Source organism: Talpa europaea, assembly GCF_964194135.1.
Source record: "Talpa europaea genome assembly, chromosome: 13".
NCBI lineage: Eukaryota > Metazoa > Chordata > Mammalia > Eulipotyphla > Talpidae > Talpa > Talpa europaea.
In genome coordinates this window covers 35,061,361-35,076,989 of record NC_140080.1, presented here as the reverse complement: position 1 = coordinate 35,076,989, position 15,629 = coordinate 35,061,361, and the positions used below count along the sequence as shown (strand labels likewise).

The 15,629-nt window shown below is 48.3% G+C and overlaps 1 protein-coding gene across 1 annotated transcript; it reads right to left on the bottom strand.

Annotated features, from left to right (window-relative positions):
* Positions 1-1,544: 1,544 nt before the first annotated feature.
* DELE1 (DAP3 binding cell death enhancer 1) lies at positions 1,545-14,284 on the bottom strand (the record flags this gene model as incomplete). Its single annotated transcript, XM_084252517.1, has 12 exons — positions 1,545-1,783; positions 2,347-2,506; positions 4,711-4,803; positions 4,897-5,055; positions 6,219-6,361; positions 9,903-9,999; positions 10,106-10,191; positions 10,292-10,453; positions 11,356-11,503; positions 13,234-13,357; positions 13,453-13,567; positions 14,254-14,284. The coding sequence occupies 12 exons, from the start codon at positions 14,282-14,284 to the stop codon at positions 1,545-1,547; spliced, it is 1,557 nt and encodes a 518-aa protein (XP_084108643.1).
* Between the last annotated feature and the right edge of the window lie 1,345 nt (positions 14,285-15,629).

Genomic DNA, 15,629 nt, shown 5'->3' with positions numbered 1-15,629 from the left:
TTGGGCAAACATCCAGAAGCCAGGGAACAGCTATTCACAAATTCAGTAATTGGAGTCATTAGCGTTGACTCAGAAATCATTTTTTTCTAAGTCTCTCTCGGAGAAGCTTTTAAGACCCTTTAAATTGGTTAATGGAGAGTTTAGAGATGAGGATGGAGCCTCGGCTTTTAGTTCTCCCTGCTCATATTCCTGGCTCTCCCCAACACACTCAAGGGCAAGAGTGATGAGATAATCCAATATCTGTTTTATTAAACTCCTATACATTTCTGGCACACCCATCAGAGATGAAGATCTCAGAACCCCCCTCCCTTGCTTCCAGACTCCAGGTGCTCAATCTCCATTTACTCTCTCACATCGGCAGGATGATAATAACGCTTTCATATAAAGTGGCAGTGTGAACCGGTGCAAGAGAGCCCTGGGCCAAGAGGCCTGGGACCTTTCCTGGCCTGGTGACTCACAAAGCCACATAACCATGGGCATCATGCAGCCTCCTCAGGCCACAGTGAGTACCAAGATCCTTTCCCCAGCAAAATGCCCCCCATCAGACACCACCACCCTTGATCTACAACTAAGCAAACAACGCAGAGTTGGGTCAGTGCTTCAAGGGGCTGCTGCCAGAACCTGGGTCTTCATGCATTTTCCTCTTTACAGTGCTAGGGCAGGGGTTTAAGGTTCTTTGGGAAGATGGGTGGTAGCTGGCCTCTTCTTTGGGACTCACATTGTCGTGTCTCTCTGAGAACCCAGACTCCCGCTTTAGGACTGAAGTAAAAGGGTCTGAAAAGTGAAGCACATACATCAGGCATTTAGGAAAGAAACTCCTTCCTGCCAGATCAAAGGGTAAAAGGAGATGATCACGAACCCATTGGGGAGGAAGCAGTGAAGGTGGGAGCTGGTCTTGGGGACCACCTGATTCAGTATTTCCCAAGTACTACTTGTTCATGGAACCATTCTCTCTCATTATTTTTGGAGGATCTGTGTTCCCTTTTATATAATGTCACAATGTTTCTCTTTAAGTTGATTCACTGTTTTTAATATCTGTGAAACTAGAATATGCTAGTCACATTTTCACATTTGATATTAAATAAGTAACTGCTAAAATAAAAAATATTAATTCAAATACCACCCAAAATTCTCTTGTGAACCACTGAACACATATATATCCAATGTTGACAAAAAACAACATTGGCTAAGACTGAGGAAGCTGAGGCATGGGGTGGGGAAAGGTATCCTCAGACAGAAGCTAAGGTGGGGAGCAGGGTCACTGGAACCTTCCATAGAGATTTTCATGGGTCACTGAATAAATCTTTTTTGTGCACAGACCAGAAATGACTATAAATATATCCACCACTTATCTGTGAGCTCCCAACAGGAGGTAAAGGTCAAAGTCGTTTATTAGCTATGCACTTAGTTGCTTGAGAATCTGAGTTCCCCCGGGGGGGATTTTTATCCCGGAAAGGAATACTGACACCCTATTTTTATTGCCATTCAAATCCCATCCACCCATCCACATCCCAGTGAGAAAACAGTAACTATTCCATCTCACCTTAGCCAAAACCCAGTCTGACGAGACTCCTTTCCAAGGGGTAGGGGTGTGGGGCAATAGCCCTGCTGGGGGCTCCAGGGCTGGATCCTAGATGCCCACTTCTACAGAGGAGACCAAGGCTGCCTGTGCTTGAGGCATGTGGGAGGTGTGAGGCTCCTGCCAGCAGGGTGTTCAGGCTGCAGAGGGACGGGCTGGAGAAGGACTTCAGTCCTGTAACTGCCAGGTCACTGGGTCCTGAGGCTGCAAGGAGAGTGAGAGAAACTCTTACTCGTCATGTATTCTTGGATTACTACTTTGGAGCAAGGGCTTCTTAAAGGACTTGGGACCTCCTGGCACTGTTCACCCAGACTAGCCCAAGGACTCGGGAGTGAGCGGGGCTCTCTGAGCCCTAGAAGGGTAGTCCAGGGCACTGAGCATCCTCAGATGTTGTCTCCCCTGAAAAATCACCAGAGTGGCTTTCATGTATTCGGGGCCTACTGAGTACCAGGCTGTGCTAAGCCATCTCATTTGATCCTCACAACCTAATGAGTACGGTGTTAGGAACACACTTATTTTCAGAGGTGAAGAAACTGAAGCTCAAAAACTTGAAGCTCAGTGACCAGAGCAGAGCAGAGATGAAAATTCAGGTTTGCTTGACTAGAAACACTGTGTTCTTACCCATCACCAGGTGTACTGTCATGGTATACTGAGACAAGGACTATGGCCACCCTCTCCTGAATCAAGGACTATGGTGACAGTACACCCCTGTCATGGTATACTGAGCTCGGGGAGGGAGACCCTGTTGGCCTGACTCCTCTCTGTACCTGCTGCCTCCATTGAAAACAGGGTCCGCAGTCGCTCCCGGGCAGGCTTGTTCCCCAGAGCTACTGACTGACGGTAACATCTCACAGCCTCTCCCAGACTCCTCTGCACACCAAGGCCCTTCTCATGGCAAATTCCCAAGTGGTACATGCTCTGTGAGTCCTAAAGGAGAAGACAGACAGACATGTACATACATACAACACAGTACTGAAGAACTGGAATGCTGAGGCAGGAGGAAGGTGGGAGAGTCAGGACTGGTGGTAGTTTCATCCACGCAGGGTCAAGGCCCTCCTGGTACCAAGGGATCACAATTCTGAAAAGCCAGAGGCTAGAACTTAAGCAACGCCTAGGAGACAGGCTTCCCTACACCCAGGGAGATTCCAGCCATAAACGTGTGGACGCTTTTCTTGCAGAGGCTGCGGCAGAAAGTCTGCAAAAGTGCCAGCTGCAGAACACACTCAGCGAAGCTGTGGGAAACCTGAGGGCCAGGTGCCTACATTATTCTGAGTCAGGAATAAAGGTGGAGGCTGTCCTCCGGAATAGCCCAATACACCTCCAGGGATGCCTGTGAAGTATAAATCACAAAGTGTTTTTCTGCAAAGGGCTTTGTCCATGGTTCTGATGGTTTCTCTCCTTTTACTGAGAAATGTGCTCCTCAGAGGGGCAGTATCGGGTAGAGATGAGGGATCTACTCTTTATAGCCAGGCCATCTGGATTCCAATCTTGGCTCCACCACTTACTAGCTATGTAATGTTGGGCAAGTCTCTGTGTCTCAGTTTTCTCATCTATAAAGTGGGTATAATATCAGTACTTTCTTTAGTACACTGTTGTGAGCACACAATGTGTTGATATATATATAAAACGTACTTAGATTTATGCTATTATTTTCATTTCCTTTATTGACCTGCATCATTAGCCTCGCCCTCTCTAGTAGAAAGTTTTCATTATAGTCACTCTTCCAACTAAAGACAATAAAATACTGTATTGATTCCAGCCATGATCCCATTTCTTCTACCTTCCACAGTCAAATCTCTGGAAGGAGTTTCTGTAACATGCAGGCCAGATTCTCATGCCTCCAGGCCAGCTTAAAACACATCACTGGATGTCCATTAGGCCAACACCCTCCCCACTTCTCCACCCCCCACAATGCTGCTTGGTACAAGGCTAGAGAAAGACTTACCCCAGCACAGTGAGCGAGTGTGAGGACTATGCCCCAGCCCAGTATTACATGACGCCCCTTGGGACTTCTCCACCTAGCATGCTGGGTGCCTTCTGCAGGACAGCAAGGCCCAGGCTGGGTGAGCATGTGCTGGCTGGCTCGGCCCAAGGCAGGCACTGGGGCTCTTTCAAAGAAAGGTGGGCGTAGAGCAGGTACTGGTTGATGACTTCGGTTCTTTTGAGGATGACTATAGATACTCTGGCCAACATATAGTGAAAAAGGAAAAGTATTCTGAGGCCCAATAGTTGAATGAAGCTGTCAGTAAGTTGGCCAGAGAACAAAGAGAAGCAGCAACCCTTGGGCCGGGAAATCCTAGTACAAGCACATTGCTTGCTTTATCCGGCGCTCCTGGTCCTTCCAGACGTAACTCAAAAATTACACTGGTCAAATGCACTTAAGGAATGCAGCAAACCACTGTGAATCTCAGTGGTTCACAGAGACATAAAGCTCTGAGATTTCCTACATTAAAGATACCTGTTTAATAGGCTTTCCCAAATGCAACTGAAGATTTTTTTCCTTTGTATTACTTATAAACATCCCATGGAATGCTCTGTGGAACAAACTCTGGGTCATGCTGCTTGAATGCCAGTACCCCTGGTTCACAACCAGACATCTCTGCCCCTCCAAATGCTCAGCGTCTTCCCTCACATTACTTCAAGTTTCCCCAAACTATTTGCTCATGAGGAGGTGCCTTCCAAGCACACAGCTAACCACTTGCTCTCATACCTATTATTTCAGTCAGATTACAATGTTCACCACAACCCTATGAAGTAACACACAGGTAAGGCAGGCATTACTATTCTAATTTTAGTGCCCAGAAAAACAAGATGTGACTGGCCCAGTACAGCCCTGGTAAATGTTTAACAACTGGTTCCCCAGGGGGCTAAGTCCTGATTTGTAGCAATTTCTGTAGTGCAAATACTCCTACCAGAGCTGATTTTAAGGTGTCTACAGTCCCAGGCTGGTGCCAGCCAGCTCTAGTACACTACTGGACTGCCCATGGTCACACAGGAAGTCAGCAAGTTAAGGCTTTAAAACAGCACAGGGCTCCCAGCAATCTTCTAAGCATAGTTGGGCTCTGTGCCAGTTCCCAAATTCCTTCATCATATTCCAACCCCAAAATGGCTGGATAGTGGAGCCCTCGTACCCCATTGTTGGCTGCAAGCCACAGATATTTCACGGCGCCCAGTTCATCCAGGTGTGGTTCCTTGGTGAAAAGTACCCCGAGGAAAGCTTGGGCCTGTGGTTAGGGAAGAAAGAAAAAAGGCGCTTTGGTCTCTGCCGGGCCCCACATGTCCCGGCCACCTGGGGGAGATACACCCACCGCACTCACCTCTCTCAAGCCTGAGTCTGCAGCCTGCTGCAGCAGGGATACTGCCCTCTGCCGCTCAGGATCCCTGGAGGAGGCTGGCTCTTGCAGCAGGCACCTGGCATATCGGTACTGAGCCAGGCTGTGGCCCTGGTTGGCAGCCAGTTGGTAAGAAAGGACCGCCTGGGGCAATGGGAGAAACATCAGCCAACTGGTAACTCTGAAAGCTGGCTTTTAATTTGAGTGAAATATTTAAAAATTATCCTAATTACATAATACATAATAATACTAGATTAGTCAGAAAATACAAATAAGCTAAATTTAAAAATACAGATAATCAAAAATAAAACAAACAAAAAAAAAACCCCAAGAAATCCTGCTTCTTTTTTTTTTTTATTTTTTTTTTTGTTTACAGAGGCATGTTTTTATTTATTTATTTGTTTTGTTTATACAAGCACTGGGTACAGTCAGAAGCGCGGGAGGGTGAGAGAATTCACCAGAGCCAGAGCAGGGAGCAGAGCAGGCAGAAGGACCGAAGCACACTGCCGAGGGGAGCAGCGGGAGGCAGGAAAGGGCTGCGCACCATGTGGGACCCTCCTCCGGTGGCCGGGGAGCAGCCGGGGATCGAACCGGCGCCGCAGAGGCCGATGGCAGCTTCGCAACCCAGAGCTCAACCACTGCGCCACCGGGGAGGCCCAAAAAATCCTGCTTCTTAAAGACTGTTCCATTAATATTTTAGTGTATAGCCTTACAAACTGCTTCCTGTTTATATGTTTTCCTACATACATATACACATCACATATGTATATATTCATTTACATACACATATGTGTACATGTGTGTACAGGAGCAGAAAGAGAGAATACATTCTATTTTGTACACTCTTTTTTCACCTGACAATACACCATGAATGTCTCTACCTGCCAATAAATATAAATCTAGCACATCATTTTTAAGGTCCACATAGATGTAATTAACCAGTTCCCCAAGAAAGGAACTTCAAGTTGCTTTCCCTTTACTATCACCATATGAAATTCTAAGAAACCCATTCTTAGATATACATCTTGGAGTACTACCCTACTTTCTGAGAATTAAATGATCCATTCATCAAAGTAATGGTGTGGGCCCTGAGTATACAGCTGCAGAGAACAAAGACAAGGTCCCTGCCCTCCCTGAGTTTTGAATCTAAATTTCGAGCGATTAGGAGCTTCTTTCTTCTCTTTCCCTTATGACTAGGAGAGAGAAGCTAGATTTCCCCCAAGCCCAGCTCACTGCTCATTTCTGGAGGTCACTGTGAGCAGCCCAGCACAGGAGCTGAACTGGGAGGGGGGTGGGGGTTGCGGTACCTTGCCAAGGTCCCTGGGGGTACCCCTGCCGTGCTCATGACACAGGCCCACGTTGTACTGTGCTTTGCTGTAGCCACGGTCTGCTGCTTTCTGGAAGTATGAAAAGGCTGCTGTGTGGTCTCCATTCTTCATGCTCTCTGTCCCTATAAGAAAGCACCAGGCATAAACACTCAAGCTTCCTCAGCCATTTCCTTGGCCAGATATCCACCAGCTCCTTCCTTTCCTTTTCTGTATTAGATACTTTGTACATATTTTCATCCTCCAATAGTCCCTTGGTTTGCCCTAGACATCAGTAGGTTTTGCCCTGCTATAAACCACCCTCCTCCTCTTGGGAATGGTACGGAGTCCTTCTGGGAATGGCTCTCCCCACAGTGCCGTCAGTCAACATGCCTGTGCTCTTGCCAAGCAATGAGACCCTCTCAGGAACCTGAATTTTGATCTGCTTATGACAGCTCTTGCACATTTATTCTGAGGGCAGCCCTTGGGACATCCCATTTAGCAATGACTTGCCCTGTATCTCTGGAGCTTCTCTCCTGGCCTATTGAGGCTTGGCAAGTCACTAGATGTCAATTGATTCCTTGTGTGCCTCTGTTAACCAGAGTGGGTTTAGGCTATTTCTAACTGACAAAACTTAACTGATACAGCTAATACTATTAATCTTGCCTTATAAGGAAACCACGGGAAATAACAGAGCTGAGATGTGAACTCAAGTATGTCCAACCCCAAAGCCCATGTTCATTCTTTTTATCATCCAAACAAAAAGGAAAACTGGGAAGGAGCTGGCACAGCCGAATGTCAGCCCTGAGCCTTTGCTCACGTGATTTCTCCTGCCCAGGATATCATTTCCTGCCTTCACCATCAGGCCTTCCCATCTGTTTCTGCTCCAGAACCTTCAGACCACACTCAGCCTTTAAACACATTGGCACTTACTTATTATACCAGCCTTTTTCTATGAACTAAACTGTTTCAAGAGTACAAGCTCTGTCTCCTCAATTAGACTGTAAAATCCGGGAGGCAGCAGCAGAAAAAGAATGTGGAAGAAATAACTTTGCATAGGGTGAAAGCTCTATACAAATGCAAAATATGATTATGGCTTATGCTCCCTTTGTGTTCTGCTGCAGTGCTTAGCACTTGCTGAATAAATGAATATATGAATGAAGGAATGGGCAAGAAAATTCTCAGAAGAGGCTGCCCATCAAAATCACAAAAAGCTAATGAGGTGGAAGCCAGGTTCCATTCAGCCAGCAGTGAATTAAAGGCATCTCCTTGCCTCCTGAAAACTCACTGCCCAGGATGCACAGAACCCTCTATCCTTGAGAAGACTCAATAGGGCAAAAGATCCTACCCTTCCCCATCCCCCACACTGGCTCCATCAACATACACTATCTATTCGGTCTCCTCTACCTCTAACCTGGAACAAACTGCCATGACATGATACTTAACCAGCCATTAACAGCTCGGTGCTGACTCCTGTTTCCCCTCTGGCATCACTACAATCCACATCTGTCTACACCACAGCCAGAGATTTTTGGAAAAGTACATCAGATCATGTGACTGCCCTCCTTCCTGCTCCAGCTTCAAGCCCTCCAATGGCTTCCTGACTCACTCAGAAAATCCACACTCTACCCTAGCTCAGAAGTTCTTGCTTGATCTGACACCTGCCTGCTTCTCTAACTGCATCTCCTCCTACTCTCCCATTTATCTTGAAGTTCCAGCCACACTCACCTTTCTTTCATTCCTTCCACAAGCAAAACTCGGTTCTACTGTTCCCTCTGCTCAGAAAGCTTTCTTGAGATGGAAACAAGATTGGCTCATTTTTGTTTATCAAGTCATAGCTCGAAGATCTTCCCAGTGAGGTCTTACAATCAAAAGTTGCTCCTTGGGCCTCCCAGGTGGCGCAGCGGTTGAGCCCTGGGTTGTGAAGCTGCCCGCAGCCTCTGCGGCGCTGGTTCGATCCCCGGCTGCTCCCCGGCCACCGGAGGAGGGTCCCGCATGGCGTGCAGACCTCTCCTGCCGCCCACTGCTCCCCTCAGCAGTGTACTTCAGTCCTTCTGCCTGCTCTGCTCCCCGCTCTGGCTCTGGTGAATTCTCTCACCCTCCCGCGCTTCTGACTGTACCCAGTGCATGTATAAACAAAACAAACAAGCAAATAAATAAATAAATAAAACATGCCTCTATAAAAAAAAAAAAAGTTGCTCCTTGCCCAGGTAACTAACATATTCCTGTTTAATTTTATCCACAACATTTATCACCATCTAAAATTATCTTTTTTATTTGTTGCCAATGACTGTCTTTCTGTCCCTAACTTTCATGTCAGCTCCATGAGAGTAAGGACTTGGTCCTATGAAGCACTGTGAACCACCTATGAACCGCTCAATATCTAAGATGCAGTCTGACAAAGGGTGGATACTCAACAAACTTGTTTGGAATGAATCCCAGTCTCTCACCTGACTACCCTCTATATTATAACAGATGCTACTGGGTGTCTGGATCTTCACAGCAGAAGGCTGAAAACTTAAGCCATGTCACTGCAGAGAACAGGCCAAATGGTGGAGGGCACCTGGAGTCTCTAGGACCGAGGTTCCTATTTGTGCACCGAGAGTCTACTCCAAACCTCAGGAGCCTTTTCCTGCCTATGTATGGCAGAGAATGCTAATGTTCTCTAAATGCTAAGGATTTATTTTCTCCTCCTCACACAGTAACAAAAATTTTTTAAAGATTTATTTTTATTTATACAAGAACTGAGATACAGGCCAGAGGCACGGGAGGGTGAGAGAATTCACCAGAGACAGAGCGGGGAGCAGAACAGGCAGACAACCGAAAACACTGCTGAAGGGAGCAGCGGGTGAGACAGGAGAGGTCTGCCTCGCCATGTGGGTATCTCCCTGGCCGGCCGGGAATTGAACCCGTGCTGCAGAGGCTGCGGACAGCCCCACAGTGCTGTGCTCAACCTGCTGCACCATCAGGGAGGCCCCCAAAGTAACAAAATTTTTAGGTAAGTACATGGTCATTCAGCTAGACTGCATTCCCAGGCTCACCTGTGACAAAGTGAGGTCATTAGCCTACATTCTAGACAATTATTAGTATAACTTCCTTTTTTTTAAGATTTACTTATTTATACAAGAACCGGGGTACAGGCCAGATGCACGGGAGGGTGAGAGGATTCACCAGACAGAGCTGGGAACAGAACAGGCAGACTGACGAAATACACTGCTGAGGGGAGCAGTGGGCGAGACAGGAGAGGTCTGCCGCGCCACGTGGGATTCTCGCCGGCTGGTTGGGATCAAAACTGCGCTGCAGAGGTTGTGGACAGCCTCATAGTGCGGCGCTCAACCGCCTGCGCCACCAGGGAGGCCCAATTATTAGTATAACTTCTGGATCAGGTCCTCACAGGGAAGGAAGGGTCCTTTAGCTTTCCCCCGCACCCCACCAAGCTGTTATAACATGGATAAGGGGGCAGGAGCTGGAATAGTCAAATTGGACCTTGAAAAGGAAGCCAGTTTTAAGAATGGCAGAATAAGGATGCATGGGGCCCCGACACCACTGTGGTACATTTGGTCCACTTACCTGGGAAAAAAGAAACTCTCTCTTGTTTAACCACCCACTACCCTGACTCTATCTGACCGAGCCCATACCCTCTCCACGTTCCCATCCACCTGCCTTGAGGCAGGGCCACACAGTTACCCAGGAAGTTGAAAGCGATGGAAACACTGAGCTGGAAGAGCTGCTGAATGGATGTCACAGCCTCCTCCAGAGAAATAGTCTTTGACTTATCTTGTTCCTGAAAAAGAAATATAAATATTTATGATGGGATTGTTCACTGGGATGGCCACCTGCCCATGGGGCCTGTTATGGAGATCTGAGTGGGCAAAGCTGGACAATACCTGCTTTTCACCAGAGGGCTGAGGCTGGGTTGGTTTTGCCTCACCTTTGAAGTTACTGCTGCCATGCAGGAAGCAAATGTCACTGAGATCTGCAGAGAAATGGTTGACACCCAGCCACCATCTGCACAATTGTCCTCACCACCCCCATTCCCTACCACCTTCTGCTGGTTCTAGAAGGTAGAGACCTACCTTCCTCAGAGGGATCCTGAAGGCCAGCTGCTGTCAAGGACCTGTGAGAGGAGGGGCTCTCACGTGGAGGGTAGGGCTCTTCCTGACTCAGCCTGGGTTCCCTGAGGCCAGGGTGGCTGGGAGTTGGGCCATCAGGGCTGGGGAGGATGTGCCTCCGCAAGGCTGGAAAGGTCAGCAAGAGCAGTCAGGTCAGAGGGGATCAGGTCAGCTTGCTCGAGCTTGAGTGATTGCTCCCTGAGGTTTTGGGAACCACAGAAAGAATTTGGAAACTCCTGTGACAGCTCCTCCTCCATTTCCTTTGCTGGCTTCTTTCCACAGGGGTGGTGAGGGGACCACATTTATGCTAACCTCCCTCCCTCAGCATAAATCACTCCTCTGCTTCAATTCCTGTAGCAAGAGGGCAGCTTCAATCTTATGGACAGTTGTGCTCCCAGTACTTTGCTTGAGGGTAACACTGATAATGATTTTAATCATCATAATAAAAACTTAAACTGATACTTATGGAGCATGTACTATGTGCCAGGCACTATTCGAAATCCTTGATATATATTAACTCATTTAGTCCCCCAAAAAAACCTATGGTGTGAATTTTATGATATCCCATTTTTATCAATGAAGAAATTAAAGCACAAGGAAGTTAAAAGCGATTTGCCTTGGCACACAAGGCACTCTGGTGCCTGAATCCTGATAATCTGACTCCAGAGCCTTAACTGCTAAGCTGCATTGCCTCTCTACCATGCACATAATAGCTACTCATTAAAATGCATTTATTAGTGAATGAAAGACCAGAGAATGACCTAACTTGCTGAGGGATAGGCAGGAAGTCACACCCAGATTGAAAGTAACCTGGAACACTATGGGGTTCCCTCCAAGGTGATGGGAGGACAGTGAGGGGTAGGTGTGGCCCACACCCTGGGTGGATAGAATATTCCCCTTCCTCTGACTCCAGATAGGAAAGGCAAAGAGCTGCTGATGGCTCTTTTCCTGAGGTGGGTCCCAGAGATGTTTCCTGGCTAGGCGAAACTCCCATCCTATCCCTCCTGTCCCTGGGACTGAGAACTCACAGGGTTGCGGGAGCCACCAGGGAGAGGAGAGGAAACGGTCCAGGGGACTGTGCCAAGAGCAGCGCTCCACTCTCTGAGGTCCTGCTGGCAGGGATGCCTGGAAATGGATCTGCCTTGCCAGCTGCAGGGCCAGCACGGCCAGAGTGCCCTGGAAAAGACAGCGTGTCAGCGAAACAAGTCTCCATCAGTTACCTCCTTCAATCTCAGCCTTCAAATCAAACACCACTATCTTGAGAAGCCACTTGTGATGCTGGTTGGGGCGGCTCCCCTACTATATACACTCACAGCATTCAATCTTCTCTGGAGCCCTATTAAACTGGTACTTAAATAATCATCTCAAATTATTCATCTAGGGTCTGTCTTTTGTGTTAGTGCCAAAATAATATGAGGGCAGAAGCCATGTCTGTTTTGCTCACCAGGTATCCCCAAAACCCAATAAAGTACTAAGATAAGAACTAGCACATAACATGGTGAATAGATGTATGAGCGAGTGACAGAACACACAGAGTCTAAGAGGGCAAAGCAATCAGGCAGTATGTTAGGGCTTGACCACAAATATAGCAACAGATCAAAGTTTCCCATCAGGCTCACTCTTTCTCTAGCCTGGCACAACTCCTCCCTTCCCCCCACCAAGCCACCCTGCCACACACACATTCACAGATGTAGGCTTGCTGAGGGCATTTCTCCATTCCTGGTCTACAGAAGACCTAAGCTAGCTGCTAGCCCAGTGACTGCTAGGTTTTCCCTTTCCCTTCCTGTGCATAACAATATTTTTTTGTTACAACAGGAGCTGTGTACAATAGCAATCAAATCAGATGCACAGTTTATATCTTCATTGAGGGAGAAAGATAAACTCCAAGTACAAATTTTGCTCACTGTCAAAAAGGAAACAAATTGGGGGTATGTATGAGCAGAAGAGGATAACCTGATAAGAAAGGGAGTAAGGGAAAGTCTCTGTAGGGGTAATGTGTGAGTTGAGACCAGAAAGAAGGCAAGGTGCCAGCACTGTCAATAACTGGGACGCATGATCACGGCACTGGGGACAGCTTGAGCTCAAGCGCTTTCACATAGACAGCAGTGATAGCGTTGAGGGTTGGCATCAGGACATCTGAGATTCAGGCCCAGTTTCCAGAAGGATTCACTGTGAGATCACCCTAGGGCTCAGATCTTTGGCAAAAATGGGAAAAGGTTCCCCTCTCCTGGGTATGGTATGCCCTCTTCCCAATTCCCCAGGGAGAAGTGCCTCTGCTATGGAGAAAATCCCCTGCCTCTGCTGCTGACACCCACTTACAGCAGAAACAACTGAAACTCAGAGAGGTCAAGTCACTTGCTCAAAGTACAGAGCATAAAAGTGACAGGGACAAGAAGTGACAGACATGAGAGTGATGTGTGTGCCAACTTCATTCAGAATACCTTGTAAGCCGAACCTAGAAGGCAGAGATTCTGCCCTATCAGACCTTGTGTTTACTACTAAGCACTTGACTTTATGTCAGAGTCAACAAATATTTACTGATCAGGTATTATGACCAGGATATCTGTACTAGGTGTTTTTAGAAGCCATACTGGGTACAACAAGGTAATGCATAATATTTTGCACAAATAAATGTTAGCTATTTATTATTACTTACTGTAAGCACTGTGAAGACAACAATCATATCTACCTGGTTCTCTGGTATGTATCCCTAGTGCCCACCAAAAATGCCTGACTCACAGAAGGTGTTAAATAAATGTTTCCTGAATGAAAGGAGGAATAAAAATATGCGGCAATATCTCCCCAAATATGTTCCAATACCATGGTTACTCAAATTTTGAGTGTGAGCATAAGGATGGCCCAGTTCTTATTTCTCAGTCCTACTTTCATAAAGATAGAAGTCTTACCCATGATATGGCATCCCACAGGGTATTTGGGGAGACACGGGCAGACACCCACTGGAAAGCATCCTTCCATCGGTGTGACCTCGGACCTCTGCTCGTACCTGGACCTGGGCCATGGGGACCTGACCTAGATGATGCAATCAATAGACACTATCAAGTTCAGTCCCAGTTTGGAGGAGAGTAAGGCCTGGGGAGATTGAGGATGGAATGGCAGTATCTTACCTGTCAAAGCTGGGCACTGGGACCAGGAGAGTAGAGGAGGTAACCTGAAGCCCATCTGGGGTGGTGGACTTGGGGTTCACGCCCTGGAGACCAGGTCCCAGCAGCCGGGTAAGAGCTGTGCAGGGCAACAAATACAGTCACCTCAACAGGAACAGGACTGAGGCAATGGTGTCCCACCAATCTTCCCTCAGATCCTTGACACAGCCCCACCAGAGGAACCCAGAAATCACTGACATGTGCTTCTGCAGAGGTCCTTACATAGGGGTACATGTGGCAGTCAATATATTGCCTAGGACAAATTCTAGGGTGCCACCCCAGAATCAATAAATAAGAACCATTCAGGGTGGAGCACATACATTTTTAAGAAGCTCCCCAGATGATTCTGGTGCCCTCCTAGAGCTGACCACCACGATCCTAAAATGACGAGACTGTCATCCACCAACTAATGCTCAATGTTTGAAGCGCTTTGTCGCAAATTCCCGCCACATTGGCCCGGCTGACTTACTGACCTCTGCCCATCTTACACTGACTCCACCTACAATCTCCTGCTATTCGACTCTTACCCTTTTCCAACAGCTCCCCGCCCATCAACTTGGACCTAAGCTCCACCTTCTTCTCACAAACCCCACCCACCCTCAAATGCCAAAACAGCCCGAATTCTGGGTGTAGCCATGGCCCTGGGCCCCGCCTTCACGCGGCCCTAGCCCCGCCCACTACAGCTTAGCGGTTTCCTCTGGCGCGCCTCCTCTTCGGGGTGGATGTTTCAGCATCCTAGAGGTTCTCGTTTCCCACGCCCCTCACCTCGGCCCCGGATTCCCGGGAGGCGCCACATGTCGCCAGCACCATAGAGAGCGCGCAGCCAAACGAGAGAGGCGAGACCACGAGACGGCGGCTAGAGCGCCCGCTGCAGCGACCTCCGAGTGGCCGCGTCCCTGAGGAAGCACTGGCCAGCCAATCAGAAAGGGGCCCCGCCGGAAGGGCGGTGCTTGGGGAGAGGAAGTTGGGGGGCGGGGCCTCTTTCGGGCTCGCGGGGAGATGAACTGTGGCCAGGACATGGGGCTGTCGACCCAGCTTCCTGAGGAAGAGGTGTCTTTTGCCAAGGAGTGGGGCTAAGCGCGGAGGAGAGGCGGGTAGTAGGGGGCGGGCTGGACCGCCCCGGAAGCATGACCATTGAAAAGCGGGGCTAGAGCGACCTGCGGGCGTCGGAGGACCTTGCAGGTGGAACCAGGAACCGTCTTCCCCAGGCCTGAGCCCGGGGGAGGTGGGGTTACCGAGCCCGAAGGGAGGGGAGTGGAGCCTGTGGTCTGACAGTTTCCTAGTGGTCCAGGACCACTTGCTTGGAGACGCGGCACCGGGCTGACTAGATGAAAAACCACACTACAGAACTCTGATCCCGGGCTGCCAGCTCGGGCGCAGCTTAATCTCATCTTTTAGCCCCCGGCCTCCCTCTGCCCCTGTCCAGGCCTCAGTGTGCGCAGTGATAGGGTCTGATGATATTATCTTGGTTGCTTCCACCTGGTTTGATTGGAACAACTTGAGTCGCTGCTGTAAGAGGAGACTCTCATCCCCAGATGCTCTTGCCTGTTGATGAGACACAACCATTGTTATCTGTGTGCTCTCTTGTTGGGGGGGGGCGGGAAGAAAAGTCCTTCATTTACCATACTTGAATCTGTGAAATAAAGCAGCTTAAGTTCAAATGTGAGGTTTAGACTTCCTTCTCCTTTCCCCTAGAATGTGACTTTTAGGAGGGTGGAAGTCTATCTGGGTAAAGGAGTACTAAGGGCGCCAACTTTTATACCCAGCCATGTCATAACAGTTAATTTGTACGATTTTTGAGCCATGTGTCAGCTACCATCCTAGAATCAGACAGATCAGAAAAGAGAATGTGTGGTCTCCAGGAAAACAATCAAGTGGCTTAACACTGACTTCTGGAGTTCTACAAATCTGAGTTTGAATCCCAGCTTGCTTCCTTCCTGGCTGTCTGCCTAACCACACTGTATTTTTTTTTTTTAAGATTTATTTATTTATGCATACAAGAGCTGGGTACAGGCCAGAGATGCGGGCAGGTGAGAGGATTCACCAGAGACAGAGTTGGGAGTAGAATAGGCAGATTGACTGAAATGCACTGCTGAGGGAGCAGCGGGCGAGACAGGAGAGGTCTGCTGCGCCATGTGGGT